General features: G+C 45.7%; 1 protein-coding gene across 8 annotated transcripts in view; it reads right to left on the bottom strand.

Moving 5' to 3' along the window:
• Positions 1 to 10658: 10658 nt before the first annotated feature.
• Positions 10659 to 27891, bottom strand: part of Kiaa0753 (KIAA0753 ortholog) — a 51591-nt gene continuing 34358 nt past the window's right edge. For 5 of the 8 annotated variants that reach the window (XM_052756237.1, XM_052756236.1, XM_052756235.1 and 2 more), the window contains 7 exons: positions 26425 to 26503; positions 25291 to 25416; positions 22676 to 22861; positions 21557 to 21638; positions 16063 to 16183; positions 15415 to 15639; positions 10659 to 12113 (listed from right to left, as the gene is read on the bottom strand). In XM_052756237.1, the coding sequence (XP_052612197.1) occupies positions 11996 to 12113; positions 15415 to 15639; positions 16063 to 16183; positions 21557 to 21638; positions 22676 to 22861; positions 25291 to 25416; positions 26425 to 26503 (937 nt within the window). In that variant the 3' untranslated portion in view covers positions 10659 to 11995. Of the gene's footprint in view, positions 12114 to 15414; positions 15640 to 16062; positions 16184 to 21556; positions 21639 to 22670; positions 22862 to 25290; positions 25417 to 26424; positions 26504 to 27891 lie in introns of those variants that run through there. The other 3 variants (XR_008222210.1, XR_008222211.1, XR_008222212.1) reach the window with 3 other exon arrangements.

Here is a 27891-nt window from a genome sequence, read left to right as displayed (position 1 = left end):
CGAAAAGACCCAGAGCCTAGGACCCCACTGCCCTTCACCTGGAGCCAGAGTTTCCTGTACAGCTAGCTATGGCTGCAGCCTCATTGAGCCCCAGGATACAAATGTCTTCGTTCTCTATGTTGGATACATGGTACCCACTACAAACCTTTACGAGAAGAGGGAGAAACATGGAGGGTCTGAACAGCAGTCATAATGGAAAGATATTCTCTACAACAGAAACGGAGACAGCTGGCAGAGCGCTTGCCTATCATGTGTGAAGGCCCAGGGTGTAAGCCAGAGGTAGGGGCAGGAGGATCAGAAGTTCAAGGTCATCCCCCACTATGCATTAAGTTCAAGGCCACCCTGAGATAAATGAGACCCTGACTCAGAAAAGAATAAAGCAAAACCCAAACATGAATCCCAGGGCTGGGTGTGGGTACGTGGCAGAGTCCTGGCCCAGCGTGAATAAGATAGAGAAGAGAGAGAGCACCTTAAAGCTTGTCAGGGAAGAAATCCCTTCACCTAGAGGGAGACTCCTGGTTCCCTAACACTGCCAGCTGGGAAGCCCTTGGCTGTGTTTGCTCTACAGTCTCTACTGTAACAACACAGTTTTCTGTAACAAAAACAGTAGAGTAGCAGGTGTCTGTGGGTGAGGAGATCATGTTTTAGGAGTGTTCTGTTATCTGACTCAACTTTTACATCAAGAGAATAAGATGGGCATTCTGACCATGCTCATTTAGAGATAAGACCACCAAGGCTCAGAGAGGTTCCACATCTTGAGACTCCACAGCTTGTGATAAGTGACAGGGCAAGAAGGCAAACTTGAAGTTCCCGGTGTCCACGCTCACTTTTTAACCACAGAAGGGGAGAAGACAGGAGGACCAGTGAGATGGCTCGGCGGGTAAACACACTCGCAGCACAGTTACTCAAGCCCTAGTTCAAGCCTCAGAATCTGAAGAGGAAGTCACCCTCTGATCTCCACACCTGTGCCACACACAGACACACAGAAAGACAGACAGATGGATACACACACACACACACACACACACACACACACACACACACACACACACACAATACAGGAAACTGAGAAACTGGGGCTCTGCCACCAGCTCCCCCGCGGCCTCAGCTGTAGCCCACTGTATCTGTACGCCTCCTTGTCTCTGCTTGCTACAAGTCCACTGGTCCCACGGGTTTCTCAGAGCTTTGGCAGCTCAGATACGATCCTGTGGTTTTCCGAATCCCCAAGGGAGGTGCTCTGGCAGGTAGAGGCGCCGAGTCAGCAGGATTCTCTGGAGCACAGATGTGACTGCCTTTGTCTGGGCAGAGGCCTCCCAGGGCTATCAATGTAACTGCCAAGCTGGTCTCCCAGGCAGATCTCCTGGGCTGCAGGGCTATCTATTCATATTGCAATTTGAATGCTTCTGGTCAGAATGACTAAAAGGCTGAATTTTTACAAGGGTTTTGAAAGTGAATTGACTCCACTTATTAAAGATATACTAGATTACATGCCGAGGCAAAGGACACCCCAGGGACTCCCAGTATCACGGAGATGGAAACAGCCCTTTCCCAGCCGCTCGGCAAGCCTCGGTGGGGGACATTTCACCAAGCAGGTGCCAATTAAATTGCAGGCTGAAGGATTGCAGTCCATCAAGGAAATATCTTGGCACAGAAAGGCTGCTGGAGAATAGAAATGTGGTTCTAGAAATCCCTCCTGGTTATTTTATATAAATCTGTTTCTAAGGGCAGAAAGCAAAGGCTAAAAAGGAAAGTGTTCGTCAGCCCTTTTCCTTTCAGTCATAGAATTTACAAGGGACGCGGAGAGGGGAGGGACCATGTGTGCTGAAGGACAGGCTGGGAGCACCTGGTGAGGGAATCCCAGTAGGCAGGGCCTCCTCGACACTAAGGAGGGAGCTGACTAGTCAGAAGGATAACCTGATGCTGTCCACCGTATCCCACCCCAGCCGGGTGTGCCCAGTACCATGATGTATGGTTGATGAGCTGAGATCCAGGTAATAAGGTGGCCTTAAAACAAGACCAAACAAACCCGGTGCTGGGAAGACAACTCTCCCAGGAAAGTGCTTGTTGTGTGAGCACGAGGATCCGAGTTCCAGTCCTCAGCATCCTCTAGGGCACAGCAGCACTGAGCAGGCAGAGATTCGAGGTTCCCTGGGGCTGGCAACTAGTAGAGCTGAGTTGGTGAGTTCTGGGTTCAGTGAAAGACGTCATCTCAAACAATAAGGCTCAGCAGGAAAAGCCCTTGCCATGAAAACATGATGACTGGACTGGATTCCCAGCACTCATGTTGGGTGTGTTGGACTGCCTGTAACCCCAGCATTTGAGAAGCAGAAACAGGGGAACCCCTGAACAAGCTGGCCAGCTAGACTAGCTGAATTGGAGAGCTCTATGTTCAATTAAGAGGTCTTGCCTCCATATATAAGGTTGAGCATGGTTGAGGAAGGTACCAAAAGTTAGCCTTGGTCCTCCACATGCACAAGCACGTGAACCTCCCGTTTGCCCCCACATGTGTAAATATATGTGCATACAACACACACACACACACACACACACACACACACACACACACCACAGTGGAGGAGCAATTGTCTGTCTGTCTCCTCTCCCTCCTTCCTTTCTTCCCTCTCTATGCTCAAAAGAAAGTTTCTTTTCCAGCCCCTGCTGCCAGGGAATGGCTCACGTATACTCTTCAGGCTGCATGGCTTGCAGGAGTCATGGGAGGTCCAAATGTGCTCCCATTGTAAGGAACAGACTCAGGCCCCAGGAGTCCAAAGGGAGTTTATAAGCAGTCTGCCAGGGGCTCTCTCGAGAGTAAAAGGAAACCCCCCAAGGAATGGCTTAGAAAGTAGACAGGAACTGAGGCAGCTTGAGAGAGCCGGAAGCTACAAGAATAGCACCCATCTTTTCTTTGAACAAAGGTCTTGGCCAGTCAGCACCTCTCCCCCACTGTAATACACCAGACCTAAAATGATCTGAAAGCCAATGGCTCAGAAAGGAACATCATTTTTTCATTGCTCATTCAGGCCAGGCCTGGTTGGCCAATGCTAGACTGGATGAGTACATCCCAGGTTGGGGACCCGGAAATCCAGGAGCTATAATATGGAAGGAGTACAGCCATGACCAATAAAAGTGTGATGAGAACTAACACCATGAATTCCAAACAAGACACTCGGGGTAGGCTCATCTCGTAAACCCAACAACCCCCTCAAAGCCCTGCCAAGGTTAAAGGTTATAGAAAGCTTCAGGAAACACAGCAGCGCCCCCATCCCCACCCCTTCACACACACACACACACACACACACACACACACACACACACACACACACACCCCTTGTAGCGGGCATGTGAGCTGAGCCAGGTACTCTGAACCTGCAGTAGGCACTCAGCAGCGCACCCGGCAGGAAGGGATCTAGTGTACCTCCACAGGAAACTGCAGCCAAGGGGTCCTGGCCTCCAGATGTCCAGCACCCTAGCCAAGCCAGCAAAAGGGCTGTGGGTGTCACGTTGGGGCTACTATAAGCTGTGAAGTTTTCAATATCAGGACATTGAAATAGTTCCTCTTTGGGAAATATGAACATCTAGGATTTTCAGAGGCAAGCATCTGAAACAGATCTTAACCATAAGCACTAGGCCAAGGTCCTGTGGACCTCAACCAGGAAGTGGATTTCTCGCGCCTCCCCCCTCCCCCCCGCCCCGCTTCACCCCGTAAGTGAAAGCATTATAAATTCCTGGGGTGGGGGGTATGAATTGGTTTTTGTTTCATGCATAAAGAATAAGCAATAGCTAACCAGTCAGAGGAAACGCTGGTGAGGTGGAACCAGCCACAAGCTGAGAAGAAGACTGGAGGTCTTCTCCTCTCTGTCTCTGTCTCTGTCTCTGTCTCTCTCTCTCTCTCTCTCTCACACACACACACACACACACACTGCTTTCTGTGATTTCCTGGGAGTCCTGCTCCACTCTGGGCTTTTGTTCTCATCTGCAGACAAGAGGGTAATAACGCCCCCCCCCCCCCCCACTTCTGGGTAGGATACTGGAAAAGGCTTGGTGCAAAGGACATGCATAAATAACTTCAGAGTGTTGAAGGGGTGGAGCCAGGACTTGGAATCATTGCTTCTGGGTGCATAACCTGAGACTTGGCCTGCCTGGACCTGGGGATCCCAGGCCCTACAACTGGACAAGAGATCTTATGTGTACATGTATCTGTGCAGACGAGGCCATACATACATCCATGCATGTGTGTGTATAAAGGAACACATGTGTATTTACGTTACACATATATTCACGCATGTGCTTGTGTATATGTGTGGTTGTTTGTTTGTTTGTTTATTTATTTTTGGTTTTTCAAGACAGGGTTTCTCTGTGTAGTTTTGGTGCTTGTCCTGGATCTCACTCTGTAGACAATGCTGTCCTTGAACTCACAGAGATCCGCCTGGCTCTGCCTCCTGAGTGCTGGGATTGAAGGTGTGAGCCACAGCCGCTCGCCGATGTGGTTATTTTTATGTGACTATTTGAATGTGCATTTACCTGTGATTTTCCCTAGGGATCCAGGGCTTTGACCAGATTTTTGTCTGTTCCTCAGTGCTACCATTCAACTTAGGACCTTGCACGTGCTAGACAATGGCTCTACCCCTGAGCTCTACCTCATCTCTGTTTTACCTCTGAGGCAAGGTCTCCCAAAGCTCTTCAGACTAGCCATGGACTCGGTGTCGCCTGAGCTTGCTCACACTTGTACTCCTAATGCCTTAGCCTCCCACAGAGCCGGGATTATAGGTGTGCCCCAGCATGCCAGGCTTGATCAGGTTTGAAAGGGATCTTGACATTTCCGATTAGCAATAACCCCTGCTTTGATCCCTTTCTTCAGATGGAAACAGTCCCTGGAGTCCATGTGGGGGAATCCGGGGCTTGCTCCTGACTAGGAGCTGTGAACAGCTACCAGTTAGTTAAAAGCTTTGGGGAGCTCTCTGGTTAGCATCCTGTCCCTCAGGCTCAGGTGGCCTGTCACACATACAGATCAGGCAGCAGCAGCAGCCTCCCAGCCGTAACAGGCCCCAGCTCTGAATGGAAGGAGGACCAGACACATAGACAGAGAAAGAACAGGTCCCAAAGCCCCGGCCTGGACATGAAGACCTGACTATCCAGGTGACCCTGCGCTTAGCACACATGCCTGGAATTTCCGAAAGCAAATGCTGGCCAGAGAGCCACCTAAATGGGTGACAAAGGCTGGGAGGGCTGGGAAGAGATTGGGCAGGTCTTGTAATTGCCAGGACTCCTCCATCACACAGAGCAGACAAGCCAGAGAGCTGACAGAATATGCCTGCAGGGCCTTGCCGTGCAGCTTACCTGCCCCTGACATGGCCACTCAGTCCTCAGCATCAGCCCCTCTGCAGTGCTCTTAGCACAGTTCCCATTGTTCTCAATCCATTTTCTCATTGACCATAAAAGCTAAGCATCCACAGACGCTTTCCACGTTTATTGTGAGGCTAGAGCGTATGCCGGTTTGGGTTTCAGAAGGACTGATTAACACAGATGGAGCATTTGGCAAGGGCCCGGGGGCTCCCAGTAGACTCCCCCCATTTAGACCTGGAATAAAGATTAGAGAGCTGGAGGGCAATCTAGGGCAAACCTCGCTTTCAAGGGAAGGGAGGGACATGGGTGGAGGGAGCTGCCCATTCCAGTTCAAGGGCATCTTCTTGAAACTGGATGAAATTCCTTGCCAGAAGGAAAAAAAAAATGAATAAGGCTTCAGCCACTGCTGCCACCTACTCTCCAGCCAGCCTCCCGAGTCCAGGAAGCTCTCCTGTTCACCTGCACTGAGACGTTGTGGAGAGGCCTCAGCTGAAGCCCTCCAGCACCCATGCCGTCTGAACCATGTAGTACATTCACACCTGTGTCTACCTTCCTCAGGACATTAGAGCCTCGTCTGTGCAGTCCCCTCTGCTGGCGGGCCCTTCCCCTCTCTCTTGATGAGTACAGTCTGAACTATCTACTGTTCAAGGTCTAATTCAAACCAACTGCCGTCCTCATTCAGCAGAAATGAATCCCTCCTTTTGTTCCTTTTCCTTCAGCTCCATTTTCATCCTGCCTGCTTTGGTGTTTCTATATACACAGTGAACTTTAACATTAGCACAAATTGTGATTTGTTGCCACCTCATCTAGAGACAATGGTGTGTTTGTTTTGCTTCTGTGTTGGGAACTGAACCTTGGGTCTTCCTATGCCAAGTGCCTGCGCTACAACCTCCACCAGGGAGCTAGCACGCTTCATTCACGTTTCCTGGCTGTGTTTGCTTGGCTGCCATCAACTCCTCCCACCCAGGTGCAGTCCATGTTATTGAGATGACGGTGAGCCATCCTCTGTTCTAGAGGACGGGTGTCTCTGACCTGACCAGTCAGAGCACAGGGATTAAATGGGAATGTGACTCATTACTGGAAGTGGCCAAGGCCAATGAGATAGGCCAGGGCCCATCTTAGAAAGATGAAGGTCTTTGTGCCGTGAATGCTAAATGGGCTGTTGGTACCCATGTGGCTCCATGTGGGACTTTGAATTTCTGATCCCCCTGTCTCCAGCTCCTCTGTGCTGGGATTACAGATGTGCACCAATGTGCTGTTTATTTGGTCCTGGGGATTGAACCTGAGGCTTTTGAGCATGCTCCCCACTGAACAAACACGCTATCCACTGAGCTCTCAAGTAGACGACTCTTAGATCCACTAAGCTGTCAAATCCAAGTGCAGTCTTCATTTTTAGTGGGAGCGAGTAGTTACTGTGGCCCTGCTGTATGACTGCCAGCCACTGTGCTTGGTTCTGATGAAGGTGACGGAGCCATATATCTTCTTTCTGAGGCAGCCTGCCACAGAGCCCATACTCTAGTCTAGCTGCTGGCACCATTTTCATCCTCTCCATCTTAATCTGCCTCCGTTGTCCCCTACTTTCTCGCTTAGGCTGGACCTTGCCTGAAGCTGGCCTCTGTAAGAGTAGTGACAACCAAGTCACTCTATCACCTGGGTGCGGGCCAAGTGCTATAATTCTACCACCTCATTTGATTCTCACACTAACACAGATATGGAGAGTATTAACCCATTCTACAGATGAAACTGAAGCCACGTGAGGTGGAGATTTTCCAATCACAAAATAGCTGTCACCAAGCCTGGCTTGAAATACTGCAGTCCCCTTCCCTGGACCCTGGCATCCAGACAACTGTGATGAAATGGAAACTGGAACTGGAGGTGAAAGATGAAGATTGATGCTTCTGGGTTTGTCACTCTGTCTAGTTGGCCCTAATCAAGTCCATAAGCTTCGATTTTTCCATCTGTAAAATGGGACAACTCATACTGCATCTACTGCATAAGGCTGTGATCCAGTTTAGAAAGTTCTGGTGAACCTGAGGGCCTAGACAAGGGTGTGGGTCTGAGGCAGGACAGCAGAGCAGCTGGACAGGCCCCAGATGTGCTGCCCAGGGCAGAAAAAGACAAAGCTGGAGAAGCACTACCAGGTGTGCAGACGGAAGGACACGGCAAGGATCCTCACAGGACAGTGAGTAGAAAAAAGCAACATAAGAGGCCAGGAGCACATTCCAAGCCCAGCTGCTTGGTGCATGCCAAGGCTCTCTCCTAACAGGTTCTGTAAGAAACCTAACAGTGACTAAATGTCAGAACTTATAGCCAGGTGCTGGTCTCTGTTTTCATGGCCATATCCTCTAATCTTCACAATAACCTTGGGCAGGTATCATTTTTTTTGTCCACATTACAGACTAGGAAACTAAGGTATGGGAGTTACAGGGGATTTCAACCACCTGAAATACTACTGGTACACAAGGGGCTGTTATATGACCCAGAGAGAGAACAGCATATATCTAAAGGTACCTGGGAGTTTTAAGACAGGGCAGATGTGAGTTGGTGGTAAACCCAAGCACACGTACAGTCGCTCTTGCTCTGGATAACTCCATTAGGTATCAGTGATGATGAAAACCCTCTGATCTCTCAGAGTACCTTGGAGCTGTGACTCTCCTGGGAGGTCTTAAGGGTCCTGAAGAATTCTGAAGAATTCTGCAAACATTCCAGTAGCTAGCCCAGTCTCCATGGTTCCTGCTTCCTGTGTGCACCTGAGTAACCAGTGTTTGCCAGGTTTTTCTAGGTCAAATATAGCTTAGACTTGGTGAGCCTGAGGACTTGAGTACTCTTGCCCCCCTGGAACACAGATTCCTGAGCCAGAAGCTCCTTGGAATTCCCCATGCCCATGAACTCTCAGGCACTGAGAGGCCGACTGGGGGGACTGAAGGCTCCACCCAAGCTGGGGGGCAGGAACATACGTGGGGCTTCTCAGTACAGCCTAGTGACTTGGAGCCCATGAATGGGAGGTCTTAGGAGACCTCACCAAGACCAGGAAGTCAGAGGAGTGGACATGACGGGGGGGGGGGGGGGGGGGGGGGGATATACTTGGGAAAAGCTGAGGAGGAAAAATCCTGGGGAGGGAGGCAGGGACTAGGATAAAGATGGGGGAGGGGAGGGCACCTGGCAAGTGTAGGTATGAAACCCAAAGAACACACGCAGAAGGGGACAGGGTGGAGGGTTGCAGTGAAAGCGAAGGGCCACAGTGCCTGGGAGCAGGGGTGTGGTGTAATGGAAGGGCTGTCAGAGCACAAAAGGTGATGGGCAGCCCGCTTCTCAGCCCTGCCCCCAGAAGCCGCCATGATGCTTCACGGCTGGCCCGCGGATAGTGCAAAGGCGCTTCAGAGACCACAGGGCAGGACTTGGGCGGCTCCCCACAGAGAACTTTATGGTATTGGAGTGCGAAAGGGAGAGACCAAAGCTGTAGCAGGAAGAGGCTGGCTCTTGTTGCGGTGGTCTGTGCACAAGGGCCCCTGCAGGAGCTGGATCACTGCTGCCTTCTGCTTTGCGTGGGCCCAAAGAAGCAGGGGCTTGCTTAGAGGAACCCTCCAAAGTAGCGGTGCTCAACCTATGGGCTGCGACCCATAAGGACGGTTGGAAAACATTATGATTCATAACAGTGGCAATATTAGAAACAAAAATAATGTTATAGTTGTGGGTCACCACGATATGAGAAACTGCATTGAAGGGTCACGGCGTTAGGAAGGTGGAGAATCACTGCTCCAAAGGGTGCCTCCACGGTGACCAGGAGTCATAGTAAGGGTACACCTTGGTTTTCAGCTGTTGCAGGCAATTCCTGCCAGTGTCAAACTATACACTAACTGCACTCAGAGGACAGAGGAGCTTCTAAATGTGGTCCTTCTGCTTCACTTGGGTTCTTCCACCTGCAGCCTGCGGCCACTGTGTCCCCTGCCCCCTTTGCTCACTCTGCTGGAGCTCCCCAGTTCAGGGAGGCAGGCACCTGGACCGAGTGCGGGGAGGAGGGTGCGAACTTTCTCTCAACACCCTTGTTCCCCTTCAGCACACCACCCTGGTACAGGAAGGGCGACCATACCAAGGAGAAGGGGCAGGGGTCACCTTGCCACCTGGACCCCACTCAGTTCTCTAGCCCTGGGCCTGCCCCACATCCAATTAACAGGAGCAGCCTGACTACGGCCCAGGAGCAACTGGGGCACCCCTCCCCCGCAGTCTAGGTAGAAGGAGACAAGTTCTCCACAGTGAGTTGGAAGCCAACATCAGTAGACCCTAGGGACCAATGTGTACCCTCCTAGATGGCCATCTGCCAGGGTCACACAAAGCCAACACCTATCTGTGGACTATACTGGGTGTGATCCACCCCCCGGTACATTAATTCAAATGAACCTACAGAGCAAAAAGCAACAAGAATTCCTGCCCTCAAGTCTTCACTGGAGACAAGGACTAAACAGGTGAGACACAGTCTGGCAGTGAAAGCCGGCCTACGGAAAGGAACACTACAGAGCACACAAGCATCTCAGCAAACTGGGGGAGCTCAGGCAACACAAACATACTCAGCTCACGCATGGCTCTCTGAAACAGGCTGTGAAGAGGCCCTGAGAAAACCGAGGGAGTTAGAGAATGACTAAACTTTTTCACAAAGCAAAACTTCTAGTGGTCTGGCTACAAGGCTGTATGCAGGAGCATCTAAAATCAGAGGATCTACTTCTCATTTCCAAATTCTTATTTCCTGTGGTTTACTTTTGTGTCTTACTGTGGCTGCCAAGAGCCACAAGGGTCTGGGCTATGAAGCAGACCCTGGGCACAAGGCAGAGGTTAAGCTCGCTCATCCACCTGAGCTAGTGGGGGTCACCTGGCGCAGCAGGTCACCAGCAAGGACAGGCCTCAGCAAGAAGTACTTAGTAAAGGCACTGCTCCAGAAGCAATGTCTAGGACACTAGAGACAAGGAGAGGCAGGAGCAGGCACTGAGTGACACAGTAATCTTGGGAGTGAGTGACTCCATGAACACAGACTAGCTGGCCCAATTTCTCCCTTCCCGCTCTCATCTGTTAATGAGATATGATGGTGTCTGTCTCATACAGAGTACACAAGCATTAAGTTAGTGCAGGGAAACACTTTTAGAGCAATATTCTAGTATGTGCTCAATAAATGTTAGGTTTTATTAGCATTTATTTTTCTCTGAGGTGGCAAATAGTCCACTATGTTCATATCAAATACAAAAGTATTCTCAGTGGTTTCTGTAAATCCCATTTCACATTGCCTGTGGGAAAAAGGAGATGTAAATTATTTCAAACAGACATGATCACAATTTAAAATACTGAGTTTATTTTTGTTTTAAATCAGCACAGTAAAAACTGCCACACAAACGACTTTACACTACCAATGACAGGTGCTTTATGGGCTCAAGTGCACGTTTAACTCTCCAGACTGAAGACTACGAACCCCTAGATGTCCTTTACATTCTGAAGTCATGTAACATTAAGCAAGAAAACATTAAACAAAAATTAGTTTTATACAAATGAGTGTGACCAAGCAGCTTAACTCACCACCTGAACTTCTGATACCTTCGGAACAACCACGGGAGGTTGCGTAGGGCGTCTGCAGTAGCCAGACTCACTGAGTCCTCAGGTGTGCCTTTCCCTCTGCTCTTCCATTTCTTTCACCAAACCTCACGCAAATAACTGACCCAGGCAAACTTTTTTTCAGGCACTTGCCTTATTTTTATACACACTTCTTTTTCTCAATTCAGAGTTTCTGAAAATCTTAGCACCAGGACCTACAAGCCTTCAAAAGGCCATATGGGCATCTTCGGTCCCCTGGAGAGTCCAAAAGTCTTCCAGTCACCCACCTGGCTCCCTCCTTCAGACGGGATGCTCTGTGGTATGGAGAGGACCTTCTGCCCTCCAGGAGAGTGAACTGGCATGGGGAAGGTCTGCCCTCTCCTAGCCTCAAATTTCCTGCATTCCGAGAAATGCTTTTCATACCTGCATGTATCAAAACAGCAATAAATGACTCCAAGGAACTGAAAACGTGAAAAATCCCCTAGGAAGTAAACCTTGGGGAAGGTGTTTGGCCCATGTGTTGGACTGCCTACTCCTACTGTTGCTGAGCGGAGGCCTGGTGGCATCACTACACTCTGCATCCATGTTGATTGCCACCCAGTAGGGACAGGTGTCCTCACAGGACAGCACCAGTGACAATGTGAGGAACACATTTACCACAGGAGCCAGGAGCTGGGAGCAGACAGTGACTGCACTTGGGTTAGCACTGATCGGCCCTCCCCTGTGGTTCAACAGAAGTTGGGATTCGTATGTGAAATGTCTTTATCCATTACCTTTCAAAACATTTTGATCTTCAAACTGAGTCAGAGGAATGAACACACCATTTCAGCAGGAAAATTACACATTCTGAAAATACTGTCTCATTATAATCCTCTCATGTTCCTCAGGCACTAAGAAACATAACCCACCCTGTTGTAACTGCCAGAACCACTGCTAAGACAGGGAGAGAGTACAGAGTGAGGATGACCTCACTGGCATTTCCCTTCAGTGGACAGCTGAGGACAAAGGTTCCCCATGGGCTGACACAGGATGGTGCTGTCTCTCCTCCAGAGATATGAGGGCCCTGCCTGGACAGCTTTCATGCAGCAGCCTCTAGGAACTCTGAGGTGAACACAGCTTCTGCATAGTCTTCACACACATCCTGCAGCTCCGCAGCCACGGCCCCCAGGGCTTCATCTACCAGCTCATCTGAAAAGCTGGAAGACAAAGGACACAGCTGAAGGCGTGGGCAGCCAAACACGGAGCTGTTCAGTATTCATGAAAACCTAGTAAATCAACTTGGAAATTGTGTGGAGATCTAGAAGCCCAGAAGAGTAAAGACACTTCTGGAGAAGAAAAAGAAGGTGAGGAGCCTGGCTCTCCCAGATATTAAGATGGTAGCACCCAGATCCCCAAGTCCTGCAAAAGCACCAAAAGACAAATGGCCCTCACCCTTGAGATGCTGACATTAGAGGTGACTGGAAATAAATGGCCTGGCCACAGCCCAGCCCTAGCTCAGCGAAGGTGCATGCTTTCTCTGTGGGAAAGGGCAAGGTCCTCCAAATCCCAGATGTCTCTATATAAACATATGCATGCACACACAATACACAGCCTTCTTCATTTAAAACTGTTGCAGAGTATGCTGCAGACCTGGTATCCCTCAAGAACTTCAGTGTGTTCTGGAAAAGACACCATGCAGACAGCTGTAGTAACATCACTATAAACCGTTAGCTAATCTTACCTACAGACTTTATTCAAACCTTGACGATCATCCAAATAATGCCATTAAAACTTTTTATCTTTCAGGATCCAATCTAGGCTATTTAGTTGTCATGTTTCTTTAGACTACTTTCATTTAAAATAAGTTCCTCAGTCTCCCTTTCACGACCATAACATTTCTTGAGAGTAAAGTTCTTTTTTTTTTTCTTACACTGTCCTCATATCTGGGGTTGTCTAGTATTCCCTTACAATCATTGTCAGCTACATATTTCTGGAACAGATTTCAAAAGAGGGCTACTGTGTCCCCTAAGTGCTCTTCCCTTTACTGATGACTGCTGATTTTGACGACTCAGTTGTGGTGATGTCTGCCAGGCTTCTTCCTTATGAATCACTCTTTTCCCTCTATAATCAATAAGTAAATATATAGGGATATTTTCAGACTTCCGACGTTTTGTTTTCCTATGTCTTCATGACGTGTTCCTTTGGAGACGACAGCCATTATCTCTCTGGCTATTGTTTCAGACTCATTTTCTTCCTCTCCTCTCCTTCAAAGACCATAACCTCACATATATTAGACCATACTGATTGGTCTTCTATGTTCCCGATCCTCCTGTCTTTACTTTTCATCTTTAATTTTGCCTTTCTATACCGCTCTGGAGATATCTGAATTTTGTTTCACATTCCAAGCCTCCAAGTTTCTCTTCTGTTGTATCTAATTCGCGATCGAGCCTATCCAATACATTCCTCCTTTCTGAAAGTATATTTTTTATCTTTGGATGTATGTTTGGATTTTGATGAGCTCCCAGTCCTCTGGCAAAATTCTGAGTTGTGTCTTTTATTTATTTCTATGGCCACACAGACAGTTATTTGGGTCTGTAAACAGCTTCATTATTTAGAGCTGGTGTGGATGTGCTGTTAACTATTGTCTCTCTCTCTTGTCTGGCTATTTTCACTATAAACTAGACACTGCTTTTGAAAATTATAGAAATATATTATGTCTCCCATGATGACATGATTTTCCTCTAGAGAAAATACATGTTTGTTTACATATGGAGCCTGGGGAACAAGAGAATCCAGAGTCACCTCGGCAACTGAGAAGATGTAGCATTGAGTACAGTCCGTAAGAAGACCTATACATCCAGGTCGCCTGTACTGGCAGAGAATGCAAGCTTTCAAGGCCTCAAGCAGAAGTAATACAAGGTCTGGGGATGTAGCTCAGCAGTAGAGGGCTGGCCTAGAACGTACAAGATCCTGGATTCGACACCAGGACCACAAACAATGAAGTAAAGAAACTTTACAAGGCAGTAAGATCGCACCTCTGGATTCTAACCTCTGTGTTCTGACCTAAGGAGGCTGTGGATGTGTTCTCATCCAGAGTGAACCATTCAGTACCATACTGTGGGCTGAGCACCTGTCTGCTCCACGGTCCTGACCTAGTTATTCTTTATTACCTCGTTAGTACCTAGATGCTGTCAAGTGTATACATTTTATTTTTAATCCAGCTTTTCTATTAACAGTTATCCTCAGGGGAGAGGTAGTTCAAATCACCACATGTATCATTTCTGGAAGCAGAAATGTGTCATTTCTGCAAGTGACCAGTCTTTGTATCTGCTTCCCTCTCTATATTCCTACCACTGCTTCTCCACTGAACTACGAAGGAAACACAGGGCACTTCTCATTCACTTGGCACAGCAGGTGGCATATGGCATGGGGTTTCAACTTTCTTTACTCTGCCTCAAAGCAACATCCTTCCTGACCTGTCCAGTCTTCCTCTTCCAATCTGAACTGGCTGCTTCCTATGCTCAAGCACAATTTCTTTTGAAATGGTTTTGCCATTTTTCTGGATGTCCCATGTTGGAATCCAGGTTCCCTGAAGTCCTAAGTCTTCTTTCTTAGTGTACACCTTGCCCCAGGGCAGCACATGGGCTCCAATAACTTAAGGTGAAGCAGTGCAGGATATCAAAAGTTCATAAATATATAATACAAGAATGAAAATAAGCATGTTTCAAACTTAAGAAAGATACAAGCAATCTACTATTTTGCTCAAGGATAACCACCACCTTGCACCTGTACTAAAGCAGTCCTTGGAGGAGGTCCTTGGAGGTACAGGAGAGAGGTGAATGAGGACTAGTGCAGTCAGAAGCTAGCTGCTTGTCAAGGCCAGTGTGTCTCTGACATGAGGACGTGATAATGGCTACTTCTTGCCCAGCAACACTTGTGCTCTCTGAAGGAGTACAAGCCTCAACAACGGCGTCAAGAACTGAGCCCTGACTTGAGTATTTGTGTTATTATGTGAAGCCCTAACTCCATATGATGCCTGGGCCTGGAGGACAATGAAGTCCAAATGAGGTCACAAGGGAGAGTCCTTATGACTATGACGGGAACAGTGCCCCAAGAGGATAGAGGACCTCTGTCACCAGAGGACAGAGCAGGAAGGGGACACCCACCAGACACTTGGACCTTAGATAACTCCCAGCCTCCAGACTGTGAAAAGACATTCTTGTTGTTTTAAGTCCCCCAGTCTACAACATTTTATGGCTCCCTGAGCTTGGCCTGACAGTCTGCCTGAGAGGAAACTGCAGGGCACTCTGCCCCTCCAGGTGGCAGAGCCCGTGATGTTTTCATGTCTTCCTGTATCAGAAGAAGAGCAGTTCACAGAGGAGCCTGCTCGCCAAGCCATGAGCAGCCACTGGAACCCCAAAGCAATGATTAAGACCTCAGCTAGTCCTTTCTCCAGCTCCTCTTCAAGTCTAAGATTTGGTCCTTGGCCTGTAAGAGAGACACAGAAATTTTACTGACCTTTCAGCTATTAGCCATGGGTTGAAGGAGCCTACAGCTTCATGAGATATGATCCGTAGGAACTGCTCAAATTGGCTACAGTAATCACCAATGCTGTGCCGCATCCCTGGAGGGACAAAGAGGGGAGTTCGGCCTTCTTTCTGATGCAGATCTTCTCTGACGGAGGAAAAGGGGGCCTCTCTTTTCTCTGGTTCTTCCTCTGTTCCCACACTTTCATCCAGTGAGCTGAGAACACACAAGAAGGATGGAGGCATCCAAATGTAAGCAAGGGTGAGCTGTTCCTGTACCATGAGGGTTTGTCTACCTCATACTGAACAAAACTCAGCATCCTACATCATTGCCCACTTCTCTTCCAATCACACTAATCCTTAACACTGATCCAGAAGCAGGAGGAAATAAAACTCCCACTAAGTGTCAGCACAACTCATATATGCCAGCGTGAAAGCCAGCTAAATGCTGCCAGGTTCTGGAGGCTTCCTTACAATGCAAGTGTTCAATGCCCACCACAGAACCACTGTCTTACTGACTCCTCAGAGTCTGCAAGAACTCACTTGCTCCAAACAATTTCTGTTGGAACTAAAGGGATGCAGAATTTAACTACACCCAATGCCACCAACTAGAAAAAAATCACAATGTACTGCTGCTTACTTGGCATTGCAGGGCCTCTCTAACAAGATTTTCACAGCTGGATCCTTGGGAGCTGCTGTCTTAGTGATCTTGATTGGATGGGGAGCCAAAGGTCTTTCACTTACTTCTGGGTTGTTCTGGTCTAGAAAGGACAGGCATAAAATGACTGATGTCAAAAATGTGTCCCTCTTAAGAGTGAGGTGGTAGCTAATGAACTGTGAGGAAGCCACAGCCATCTTCCTCGCACACTAAGACACAGGCGGGGTTTGGCGCAGAGTGGCTTCAAACACAAGGCCAATTTTTAAGTTATAGAGAAACCAAACACCAGTCTTCAGAAACGAGCACTGCTCCCTAGCTCCAGATGAGACTCCTTGCCTGGTCTGTGGAAGGCCTCAGGAGACACCATTTCACTGGGACCCAGCTGCCAGTCAAGGAGTCTGAAGTCATAAAGTTTGCTTTTTAACCTTTAAATGCTTTGATTACTGAAGAAGAAGAAGAAGAAAGCCACTCAGAAAGAAGAAAGCCACTTAATTAACGGATCTGACTTGCCTCTGGACATTGTTGCAAAAAATCTGCATGAGAATCAAAATATTAATTTATTAACTACAACCTGCAGACCTGAGAGCTCTCCTGAGTTTCAGATGATTTCTAATTTTAAATGTCTTTCAAGTGGAAGAAAGAAACCCATCACTCAAGTAAAGTTGTTCAGGCAAGATACTTTCTCTGATGCCCATCCATGCTGGTGACTGCACACTGTCAGGAATGAACACTGCCAAGGTCAGCTTTTGTAAGAATGTTACCACCGAGTACAATCAATCTTCAGTTACTCACAGAGCTGAGAGAAAAGGACTAGACACCACATCACCCTAAGATCACTCTACGTTTGGTTCTGTAATGTACCTGAGCCCAAAAGCATGTTGCCTAAATTCATACAGTGGTCTCATGATGTTGGAATTACCAGTGTCTGACACTCACTTCAGTTCTTAGTGTTCTAAAAAGATCCTCTTTAAAAAAAATAGAATTGTGTATGTCTGTGTGGGTGTGTGCAAAGAACCTAACTTTGTGCTCCATGGCCAAACCATCAGTAAAACACATCCCTTTCCTCTGCCTCCAACACAAAAAATGGTAAAATGTCCATTGTCTGACTACACAATCATTTGAAGGGTCCTTGCTTATCTTCAGTAGCCACGATAGGGGCGTGACTGACTGACAAATTCTCTAGGCCTCAATGAACCTGGGGCTTAGTTGGGAAAGTTAAGACACTTTGACAAACAGCTGTAGCCTGCTAGAACAGGCTGTGGGAGTTCACAAGCAAGAGCTGGGCAGAAGGAGAGAGCTCTACATTAAAGGTTGAGTATCTCTAAGTACTTGGGACCAGAAATGTTTCAGATGTGCGAGTTGTACAGATCTGGGGATATGTGTATAAGCTTCACTGACTGAGCATCTCGAATGGGAAGTCCAGTCCTTTAAGACTCTGGAAGCACACTGCATCTCAGCATTTTTGTTTATGGTTGTTTAGCCTGTATAAGAGAAAGTACTGTACAGGTAGGATCACATGAGCCAAACAAGAAGAACAATTCAACTGCTAGCCCATGAGGTAGAAGCCAGGGTTTGTCACCCTGAGTGACAACAAAATGCACAAAACCTGCAGCAAACACAGAAAGAGCACATGCATGTTCTGCTAGATGGCCCATCTTTCAAAACTTAACATGGAGAATACTTTTTAGAAAACAATGACACAAATTTGTACCTTGAAATAATTCCATGTGATATAAGCTGTTATTGAGCATCTACCTGCAACTTCCTACATATCTCTAGGCAAATGTAACATGCATTGAATTTAAGTTCCATTATGGGTAATGCTCAACCACATCTACTCTTTCATGAGGAAGACGAACATGAGACAAGCAGAATTGATTACCGCTTCCCAACCAAACTGTGACAGCAGCCTAGCAATTGCAGCCACAATGTAAATGTATGAGTTTGACAAGTGGAAGAGAAAAGCAAGTCTTTCTTCAGATGGAGCTAAAAGAAGTGAGTATCACCAGCCTTTCCCTTAAACCACAAACTTTTATCTAAGATAGACCATAATGCTAAACATTAAAGCTAAAACAAACAAACTATAAAGCTTCTAGAAGAAAACAGCATCCTCTCACCTCAGTGAGGCAAAATTTCCCTGGGCCACACACACACACAAAAAATGATATTCAAAGTTGATTGAGGTTTTAACAGAATTAAAACTTTAACATCATTGAGAGAGGAAGTAGTTAAGCTACACACAGGAAACACATACCTCCAACACATTCACTTGAGTGCTGGCTGCCACCAAGTGGTGGTGGTGGTGGTGGTGTGTGGGTGGGTGGGTGTGGGGGCGGGGGTGGGGGGGGGTGGAAGTAACCACTGATTCATACAGAGGGTTGTTTTGGGTGTGTGAAAATAAATGTTTTATAATTGAGAAAGTAGCAATGAGACAGTCAGACAACTATGTGAATATAGCAGTTACTTTAAAAAAACAAAAAGGCAGTGCTGAGAAGAGAGCTCAGAGGTACAGTGTCTGCTGAGCATATGCAAAGTCCTGGGTTCGATCCTCAGCAATGCAAAACACCAAAACAAAAACAAAACAAACCAACCCAAAACATACATCTGACAAGAACTTATGCCTATAACATACATATGATCTGTATAATTAAAAAATAAAAGGGCAACCCAACTAAAAAGCAGACAAAAAGATTTTGGATGTCTCATAAAGAATTATACACCTTTGGCTACTAATCACTTGAAAAGGTTCAAAGTATTATTCATCAAGAAAGAAACTGCCAGGCAGTGGTGGCGAACATCTTTAATTCCATCACTGGGGAGGCAAAGACAGGTGGATCTCTGAGTTCAAGGCCAGCCTGGTCACAAAGCAAGTTCCACGATAGCCAGGGATGTTACACAGAGAAACATGTCTCAAACAAACAAACAAACAAACCCCCCCAAAAAAAAGGAAGGAAGGAAAGAAGGAAGTGAAAGAGAAATTGAGGAGAGAGATGGCTCAGTAGTTAAGAGCATAAACTGCTCTTGCAGAGAACCTGAGTTCAGTTCCCAGCACATCTGGCAGTTCCCAACCACTTGCAGATCTAGCTCTAGGGGGAAATCCAATACCTTTGTGCGCTCCCACCTCCCACCCTGAAGGCACACACCCATAACTAAAAATAATAATAAAGCTTAAAAGATATTAGCAGAAGGTGGAACCGAAATACCATGAGACACCAATCCCCTGTCAGATCCATTATGAGGACACAATGGAAAAGACTGACAGTGCCGGAGGCAAGCAAGGCGACTCAATGGAGACAGAAGTGGCCACGCTGGCCTCCTTGGCAACAGTCTGGCAGGTTTTTATAAAGCTTGATACACCTAGCACATGACCTGGCAAGTCTACTTCTTAGGTATTTATCCAAGAGAAAAAAAACCTGATGGTCTACACAGAGACTACATATTAATATGCTTACATCAGATTTCTTTGAGACAATGTCTGTGTGTAAGCAAGGCTAGCCTGGGATTCATATGTCACCCAGGATAGAACTCTTTTTTTGTTTTAAAGATTTATTTATTTAGTATACAGCATGTATGACTGCAGGTCAGAAGAGGGCACCAGATCTCATTATAGATGGTTGTGAGCCACCATGTAGTTGCTGGGAATTGAACTCAGGACCTCTGGAAGAGCAGTCATTGCTCTTAACCTCTGAGCCATCTCTCCAGCCCCAGGATAGAACTTTTGATCTTCCTGCCTCAGCTTCAGATGACAGGAATCTGTCACCACACTTGCTTTTAGATTCATTATTTGCTTTTTAAAAATAAATTTTTAGATGTATTTACTTTTATTCTATGTAAGTGTTTGCCCGTCCACTTGTGTGTACATTGTGTGACCGCAGCCTCAGTGGCCAGAAGAGAGATCCAGATCCCCAGGGAACTGGAGTTACAGCCTACTGTCAGCCATCATGTGGGTGTTGGGAACTGAATGAACCCAGGTACTCTTCAAGAGCAACAATGCTCTTAACCACTGAGCCATCTCTCCAGCGCCTTAGCTTTATCTGAATAGTCCCAAACTAGAAGACAACAAATATAAATCCACCAGCAAACACACAAATTAGATGTGGTATGTACATTCCAAAGAGTACTATTCAGGAAGAAAGAGGGAGGAGAGAGGGCTAACTGGGGTAAATGGACCCCAAGATGTTTACAATCAATAGTTGGGAGTCTGTGTTACCTCCATTGCAGAAGGAACTTGAAGATCATGAGATGGGTGGGGAGAGTAATCTGTAGGTATCTACAATAGGCAAAGGCAGGCCTGACTACAGGAGGAAAGGTGGTGGCTGATCATAGAAACAGACCCTGGATAACAAGGCCATGACTGGGGAATGGAGGCTGCCGTACAACCTGGGAGAATTGCACGGAATAGACCCTCATCTGGAGCCTCCAGAGGAACTAGCACCTTCACTTCTTTTTAGGACTCATTTCCAGCCTTCTGATCTCTCCAGCTATAAGAGAATAAATCTGTGTTCTGATTCAGTAATTTGTGGGTGAAGAGTGTTCTAAGCTCCTATTTTCAACAGGAAATAAGCAACAGTAGACTATAACATGCTATGTTGACTGGAAGGGTCTAGACAAAAACACATTCTCCAGCAAGAGGTTGTACTCACTTGAACCTCTAGATTAGTCAACATGGCTGAAAAGCACAGTGTTGCCTCAAGTTAGGGCACTGACTGGGAAGGAGATAGGGGAAGTTTCTGCAGCGATGGCGTGTGCAACATCTAGACAGGAGTTTGGGTAAGAAACAGATTTGCCAAAACTCCTCAAATAATGTGGTTAAGATCTGTGTGTTACATGCAATTTTTTTCTAGTTAGTAAGTGTGTGTGTGTGTGTGTGTATGTGTGTGTGTGTGTGTGTGTGAGAGAGAGAGAGAGAAAGAGAGAGAGAGAGAGAGAAAGAGAGAGAGAGAGAGAGAGGAAAGTGTAAGAATACAGGCACTGGCATGGCATGGAGCATTCCTGGAAGTCAGGACAACCTTACATGCTAGTGAGAGCCTTCCACTTTATTTGAACCAAGGTCTCTCTTGTTGCCTAAAGCAGGCTAGCTGGCCTGGCAGTTCCTGTCAATTCTCCTGTTTCAGCCTCTCACTAAGTCATCTCCCTATTCCTTATATATAAATCTTACTTCAGAAAAACAAAACAAAACCATAAATAAATAAGAAACTCAAGCTGATAACACATATTTGGAGGAAAATGTACTGTTATCTAGCAGTTAAATGCATAGATAAGATCACCTGAAATGCCAACCTGAGATGAACTGAAGACAGAGGGGTAAACAGTGACATGGTAACCTCGCAGCTACCAGGGGTAAACAGTGACATGGTAACCTCATAGCTACCAGGTGAGGATTTTGGTCATCACTGGGCAGTTTTCTCAACCTTTCAGTATGTTTGAAATTTTTCAGAGTAAAATATTGAGGGTGGGGTTGGGGAGAAACACCTACCATTTCTTTCTTCGTGCATCCATAAGTGAGGGTCAGCGTATACAATTTTATTATATCTTTGGCGAACTGTCTCCTGGTATTTCTTTAAAAAAGAAAGTTTAATTTATGAGAAAAAGTAAGTTTCATTATAAACTAGAAGTAGTAAGTGTGGAAACAGCTCAGCAGACAGATACTGATGAGAACAGGCATCTGCTGGGCTAGAAAGTGAGCAGCTCCTGAGGGAAGCCTAGAAGAAACAGCATGACTAATGTGGCTGCAACCTCAGCCAGCTTGTCCCCTAGAGCTTCCTGTGATGACAGACACATGTCCCCTGTCCATCTATGGACCACCTGTATCTCCATCTTCCTTAGTTTTGTTTCAACAGACATATGTTGGCTATTTCTACTGCTCAGGTCTAGGCAGTTACCCCAAGAGAGGGAAGGTGGTTTAAAGAAGAGGACAAACAGTATGTCTTTACATTTTCAAAACCAACCAAAAGTTACCTTCTTTATAATTTCCTATTTAGCAATGAGGAAGAACTGAGTTAATCATGATACAAGTGAAACAAAAATGCTGAGCATGGGGTCAGACCTGGACGGGGCATCCTAGCTCTCTCGGCAGTTTTTATGACCTTGACCACACCATTTGATCACTGGGTTTTGATTTCCTGTTCTTGAACAATCCGGTAGGATGGCTCATGTCTGAGGTCTAAAAGTTTATAAGAAAAGGGAGTCATTCTAAAGTAGTAGTCTGGAAATTAACAGAGGTAAGGACATCTGTGATTTGACAGGGTCACTACAGCAAGGTAGAAGAGGTATAAATGATGGATGCAAAAATCAATGGTCCAAACTGTGGAAGCAAGTTTGTCCTGGAATCTGTTTTTGGAATTACAAGTCACTGTTAACAGGGTGATAACAGTATGGACTACTTATTAGGTGATGTGTCAGATAGTTTGCTTCTTTTCTCAGAAACCCTACTTAGTAGACAGGGTAAATGAATGAACCAAAGCACACTCAGTTGGCAAGAGAGCTTGGATTTAAAAGTAGGACTCTGTGGCTCTGTCATATTGAGTGTCTGCACATGACCAGGAGTGGAGGTGAACCCCCACTGGCAAAACAGACCAGCAGGCCCAGACCTTACTTCCATTTCCTCCATCCGGCGCATCATGGTCTGTAGATCAGGGCTGTCCTTGCTGTCCCCCAATGTGGCTGAAGTTTCTAACCCCAAGATCTTATCATGAGTCATGGCCCTGAGCTCATGAGCAGCATCTTCTAAACAGTCATCCAGCTGATGAATATTCCTGGATTCATAATTGACACCTGCAGCCTACAAAATGAAGGAAGAAAGGGTAAAAAGGTAATATAAAGAGAACCAAAAAATTAAAGATTATTGTTGATCACTGGAACCCCAAAGCAGAGTGATCCAACTGGCAGAGATCCTATGCCAGAACAAACTTCTCGGTCAGTGCATAACAAAAGCACTAGCCAATACAATTTTCATCAGTCGCTTAAGTGATTGCACTAGCCAAGCAGTGGCCTCTACTGACAACTTAACCAGCCATTTCATCCGCCTTGCTGATTGGCAGAGCACGTATCTCTTCTGCCACATTTAGGGGAACGTACCCTATTTTATACGTCACACATTCTAGATGGCATGCTTTTTCTTTTGGTCCATGCCCTTGTAAAAGCCTCATGACACTACGAAGTTCAAGGTTCTTTTCTTTGCTTGAAGCTCTTGTTATAAGCTAAGAGAATGTTAACATTCTCTGCAGACTTGGTGTGCTTTAAATCAACAAAATCAACAAAGTACAGTTTACAAAGCGTTTCCCCTTTCTTTCTTTCTTTTTTTTTTTTTTTGAGATAGGGTCTCTACACAGCCTGGAACTCACTTTGTAGACCAGACCAGCTTCAAATTCACAGAGATCCTCCTGCCTCTACCTCCCATGTGCTAGGATTAAAGGCTTTTGTTACTACATCCAACTATTTTTCTTGATTCTAATATAGGTCGATAATCTGATCTGTAATTTTTTTTTTTAATATCTTCTTGGTGAAGAATGAGACATTCCTGGGAGTAAGGCCTGGTTCTGCCCTTCAATTTTGGACAAGTTTACTCAGCCTCTCTGGGCTTGTCTTCTTCCTTTTCTTTTGTTTTTTTCGAGACAGGGTTTCTCTGTGCAGTACTGGCTGTCCTTGAACTCACTCTGTAGAGCAGGCTGACCTCAAACTCTTAGTTTTTAATAAATATTTTAATTAAAATATAATTACATAACTTTCTCCCTTTCTTTTTCTCCATCCAGTACCTTCCATGTCCCCCCTTACTCTCTCTCAAAGTACTAGCCTCTATTTCTTTATTATTGTTACACACACACACACACACACACACACACCCTATATAGACACAACCCGCTGAAGACACTTAGTGCTGCTTGTGTGTACACGATTTCAGGGCTGACCATTTTGTCTTGGATAATCAATCAGGAAGCTCCTCCCTGGGAAAGACTAATTCTCCCTCTCTCAGCAGTCATTAGTTACCTGTTGGATTATTTTTAACACTGATTACTGATGAAAAGCCTGGAAAACTTGCAATGAGAATGTTTCTAACAGCCCAGAATTCTAAACAAGAGGAGTTTTATCTTTCAAATAATTGTATTAAAGATGGTTTAAGGCCGACGAAGTAATTTGCACATAAAAGGCTGTTTTATTTATAATATTTACATATATCTATTTTACTGTTAGTATTAGTAATCCATTTCACTTTCCTTTCATATTGAAATGCTTTATGGAGCTGCTTTCCTAGGATAGATGCTAGCCCATCACTTTTTGAGAGGCTAAAAGGGGCTTTTAGTGGCCATGATGCACAAAATACACCAAGCTATCACACACGTGAGACCATAACGACCAATGAAGGCTTAGTTCCATTCTTAGAAGCCTGACCTCACATGGAACTCCAACACAAAATAACAACACAGCTAAAATCCTGCTTAGTACTTACATTAGTTCGAACAATCTTGACCTACAGTCTTCTTGCTCCCAAGGCCACACTGGGCTATTGAAACTTCACTCCTGCTTCCTTTTGACTCCTTTACACTCTGCCTATTACTTGTTTGGAGCAATTACAGCAGCAAGCATCTTTTTACAAGATTTAGAAGACTAAAAGAATGTAACTTGCACCTTCTATTCCAAAGTTCCTAAGGCCAGGCAGACAGACAGTCTCCTAAACATTAAAAGCAAATCCCCCAGAGGAAGATTAGCCTGAACAACCACAAAAGAGGTTTTTATTTTCCTCAAATGCTTTCATTTCTTTCTTGGACCTTCTTTCCTTTCTGTTAGACCAGACACGGCCGTGTACTGAGTACTCAAAACTTGCTTGCTTGACAAAAACATTGGGCCTTAAAAAGAAAGGAAATTAGGCCAGTAATGAGCCAAAGTAGGCTGGCTGAGAAAGCAATGAGGAAGCTATTCTTCTGCCTCAGGCCATCAACATTCAGGGCCACAGTTTATCTACACTCTGTCATTAGAGAGATAAAAGTGCACCAACAAAAACCTGTGGCTCTAGAGATGTCTGTGAGCTGTTTGCAAGGCCTATTCAGACACAGAACTAAATATACACTCTAAGAATTAACATGCCACATATGAAAAAGAATTTTCACTCTCCTTGAGTAGGATAATGTAGTGTTTGCAAAGTAATCTGCATATCATTTTCCTTTGACTGGAGACATGATCATGCAATAATACCAGAATACCAACACGACACACCTGCTCTGCAGGCTGAGATGCTGCTGCTGCTGCTGCTGCTGCTGCTGCTGCTGCTGCTGCTGCTGCTGTGCTCGGTGACAGACAATCCTTCAAATGACTATTTGCTTCCACAGAAGAATTAACTCTCTATTAAAATGGACAAATGCATTCACAGATTATAAAAACTCACAACTCATATCAGAACAAATAAGCCATGTTGCAGAATAACCTATGTGGAACTATTCATCAGCTCTAGCTACAGTAGGCTTTTTGTAGCAATTAAAGTACTCGGTCCTTGTGAGAACAAATGCCATGTGTTGTTCTTGGTGCTCCAGACATTTTTTAATCTCTACTTTGTAAACACTGCCAAAGTAGCTATATGCTGCTTTGCAAGTCATTCAACTTGTCTGTTCTATATTTTCTCAAGAGTCAAATAAGGAGACTGCACAACTCCATCTCTAGGAGACCTCTGAGGTTAATAATCTGGAATTTCCATGGACTCTAATAACCTAACACTTCTTAGGCTCATAATGCCATAATATTCAATCAATTAAGGTCATAATATTCTTAGATGACCTCATCTATAAGGATGAAAACACCACGGCTTCTATTTCCAGGGTGGATCCATCAGGTGTCACTATTGAATCCCTACTGCTTACAGGAGGGTGACATAGACTCGTAGCATACTGTAAGTCACTTCATCTTTGAGAAACTTCTAGTTTGTGCAGATAAGTGCCCCAAATCTCTCTCTCCTACTGTAAAATAGCCCATCATTCTAAGTTATCAAGGTCATAGAGACCAGCATCCAAAGGATGATAGAGTGAACACCATCATTATCAACAGGTTGATTGGGAAAGAATGGAAAATCCACTCTAAACTCCCGCCCCGAGTTAAAATGTCACCCTTCTCAAAAGCAGGGCTTGCTTCTCTGCCCTCACCTACACTCTCTTACCCCCCAGCTACACAGAGGACACGTGGCTAGTGGGTGCTGTGTGGGAGTCTGGAGGCTGTGATGGCCCCAGCAGTGAAACCCTGTTCTGTACTGCAGGCTCCCACCACCGAAGAGACACTTGGCCCTCTGAAAAAGGGTCAGTATGACCTATGTAACAACTCTTCATTTCAGAACTGCCAGAGGCAAGTAAATGAATCAGTTACCTGGGCCTTGATCAAGAGGGGCTTCAACCGCTCCAGGACCGCCTCCTCTACCCTGTCAGCTAACTGGGTGGCAGAGGCACTGTTGAGAAGGAGAGTTGACAGTTCAGAAGCCAGCATGTCCTGTGGTGCATCTGTATGGAACTCCTCCAGGATAAGGCAAACCAGATGAGGACAACCCACAGTGCTCCTCCAACTGCAATGACTGCATGCATCCCCTGGGTCTTGTCAAAGGGAGCTTTGGATTCAGTTGCTCTGAGTGAGACTAAAATCCCACCCCTGTCTTTCTTTCTGTCTCTCCCCTCATCCCTGCTTGGGGATGTAGCTCTAAGCTGTGTCTCCAGCACCATGCCTGCCTGCTGCCATGTTCTCTACCATGATGATAACGGACTAAGCCTTTGAAACTGTAAGCAAGCCCCCAGTTAAATGCTTTCTTTTATAAGAGTAACATTTGGTCATGGTATCTCTTCACAGCAAGACTTCACAGTGACTAAGACAGAAACCAAAGCATACGAGAAGCATACAACCCAGCAAATTCACTCTGGGAATTTACTACAGTGAAATAAAGACACATCACACAACACATATATGTTTATACAGTCTTTAGTCATAATCATGCCATACTAATGACAACCCAGATGGCCCTCACTTGTTTACTAAGATGAGTAGCTAAACCATGAAATCCAACTCACCAAAAGAATGAACAAATAACACATGTAGTGGCCAGAATGACTCTCCAGCGAACTACTTCAGGAAAAAAAGGTCAATTCTAGGGCAGGTGAGATCGCTCAGTGGCTAAAGCCATTTCCTGTCAAGCCTGACGGCCAGAGTTTGATCCTCACAGTTGAATGAGAGAACTGACTTCTGCAAGGTAGCCTCTGACCTCCATATGTACCCTATGGACACTATGGCACAACACTCCCCTCCCACTGGAAAAAATAAAAATTTAAAAAGCCAATTCCAGAAAGTTATACACCAGAGAAATTATGATCTTGAAACAAAATTATAAAAACGGAAAGCAGATTAGTGGCTACCATGCTCATTGAGTCAAAAGATGGCTGGGGGCAGCCGAGAAGTATATATGGCTATAAACGGGTAACATGAGTGATATTGTGGTACTGGGTATGTTCTTGACTGTAGCAATGACAGCTGATCACATGTACCCTCACTGTGTAGATATCTATACCCTAGCTATATGTAGTCAACAGTTTAAGATGTTCCACTAGGTAGTTGAGAAATGATTTCCCAAGATTTTTCTGTATTATTACAACTTTGTGTAACTATGTAATTATCTAATAATAAGTTTAATATTAACAAATTTTCCACTAAAAATCAATTCCAAATAAGAATTCTGTAATAAGACTAATAGTGGGTATACAAAATTAGCAAATATAAGCATAGAATACACATTTTTAGATTTGAAATGTCTGGAAAAAGACTCCTTTCCCTCCAATTAATTATTGTCTTGTC

This window comes from Peromyscus californicus, unplaced genomic scaffold (assembly GCF_007827085.1).
Source record: "Peromyscus californicus insignis strain IS unplaced genomic scaffold, ASM782708v3 Scaffold_3__1_contigs__length_106647218, whole genome shotgun sequence".
NCBI classification, from domain to species: domain Eukaryota; kingdom Metazoa; phylum Chordata; class Mammalia; order Rodentia; family Cricetidae; genus Peromyscus; species Peromyscus californicus.
This window is presented reverse-complemented; position numbering and strand designations above follow the sequence as displayed.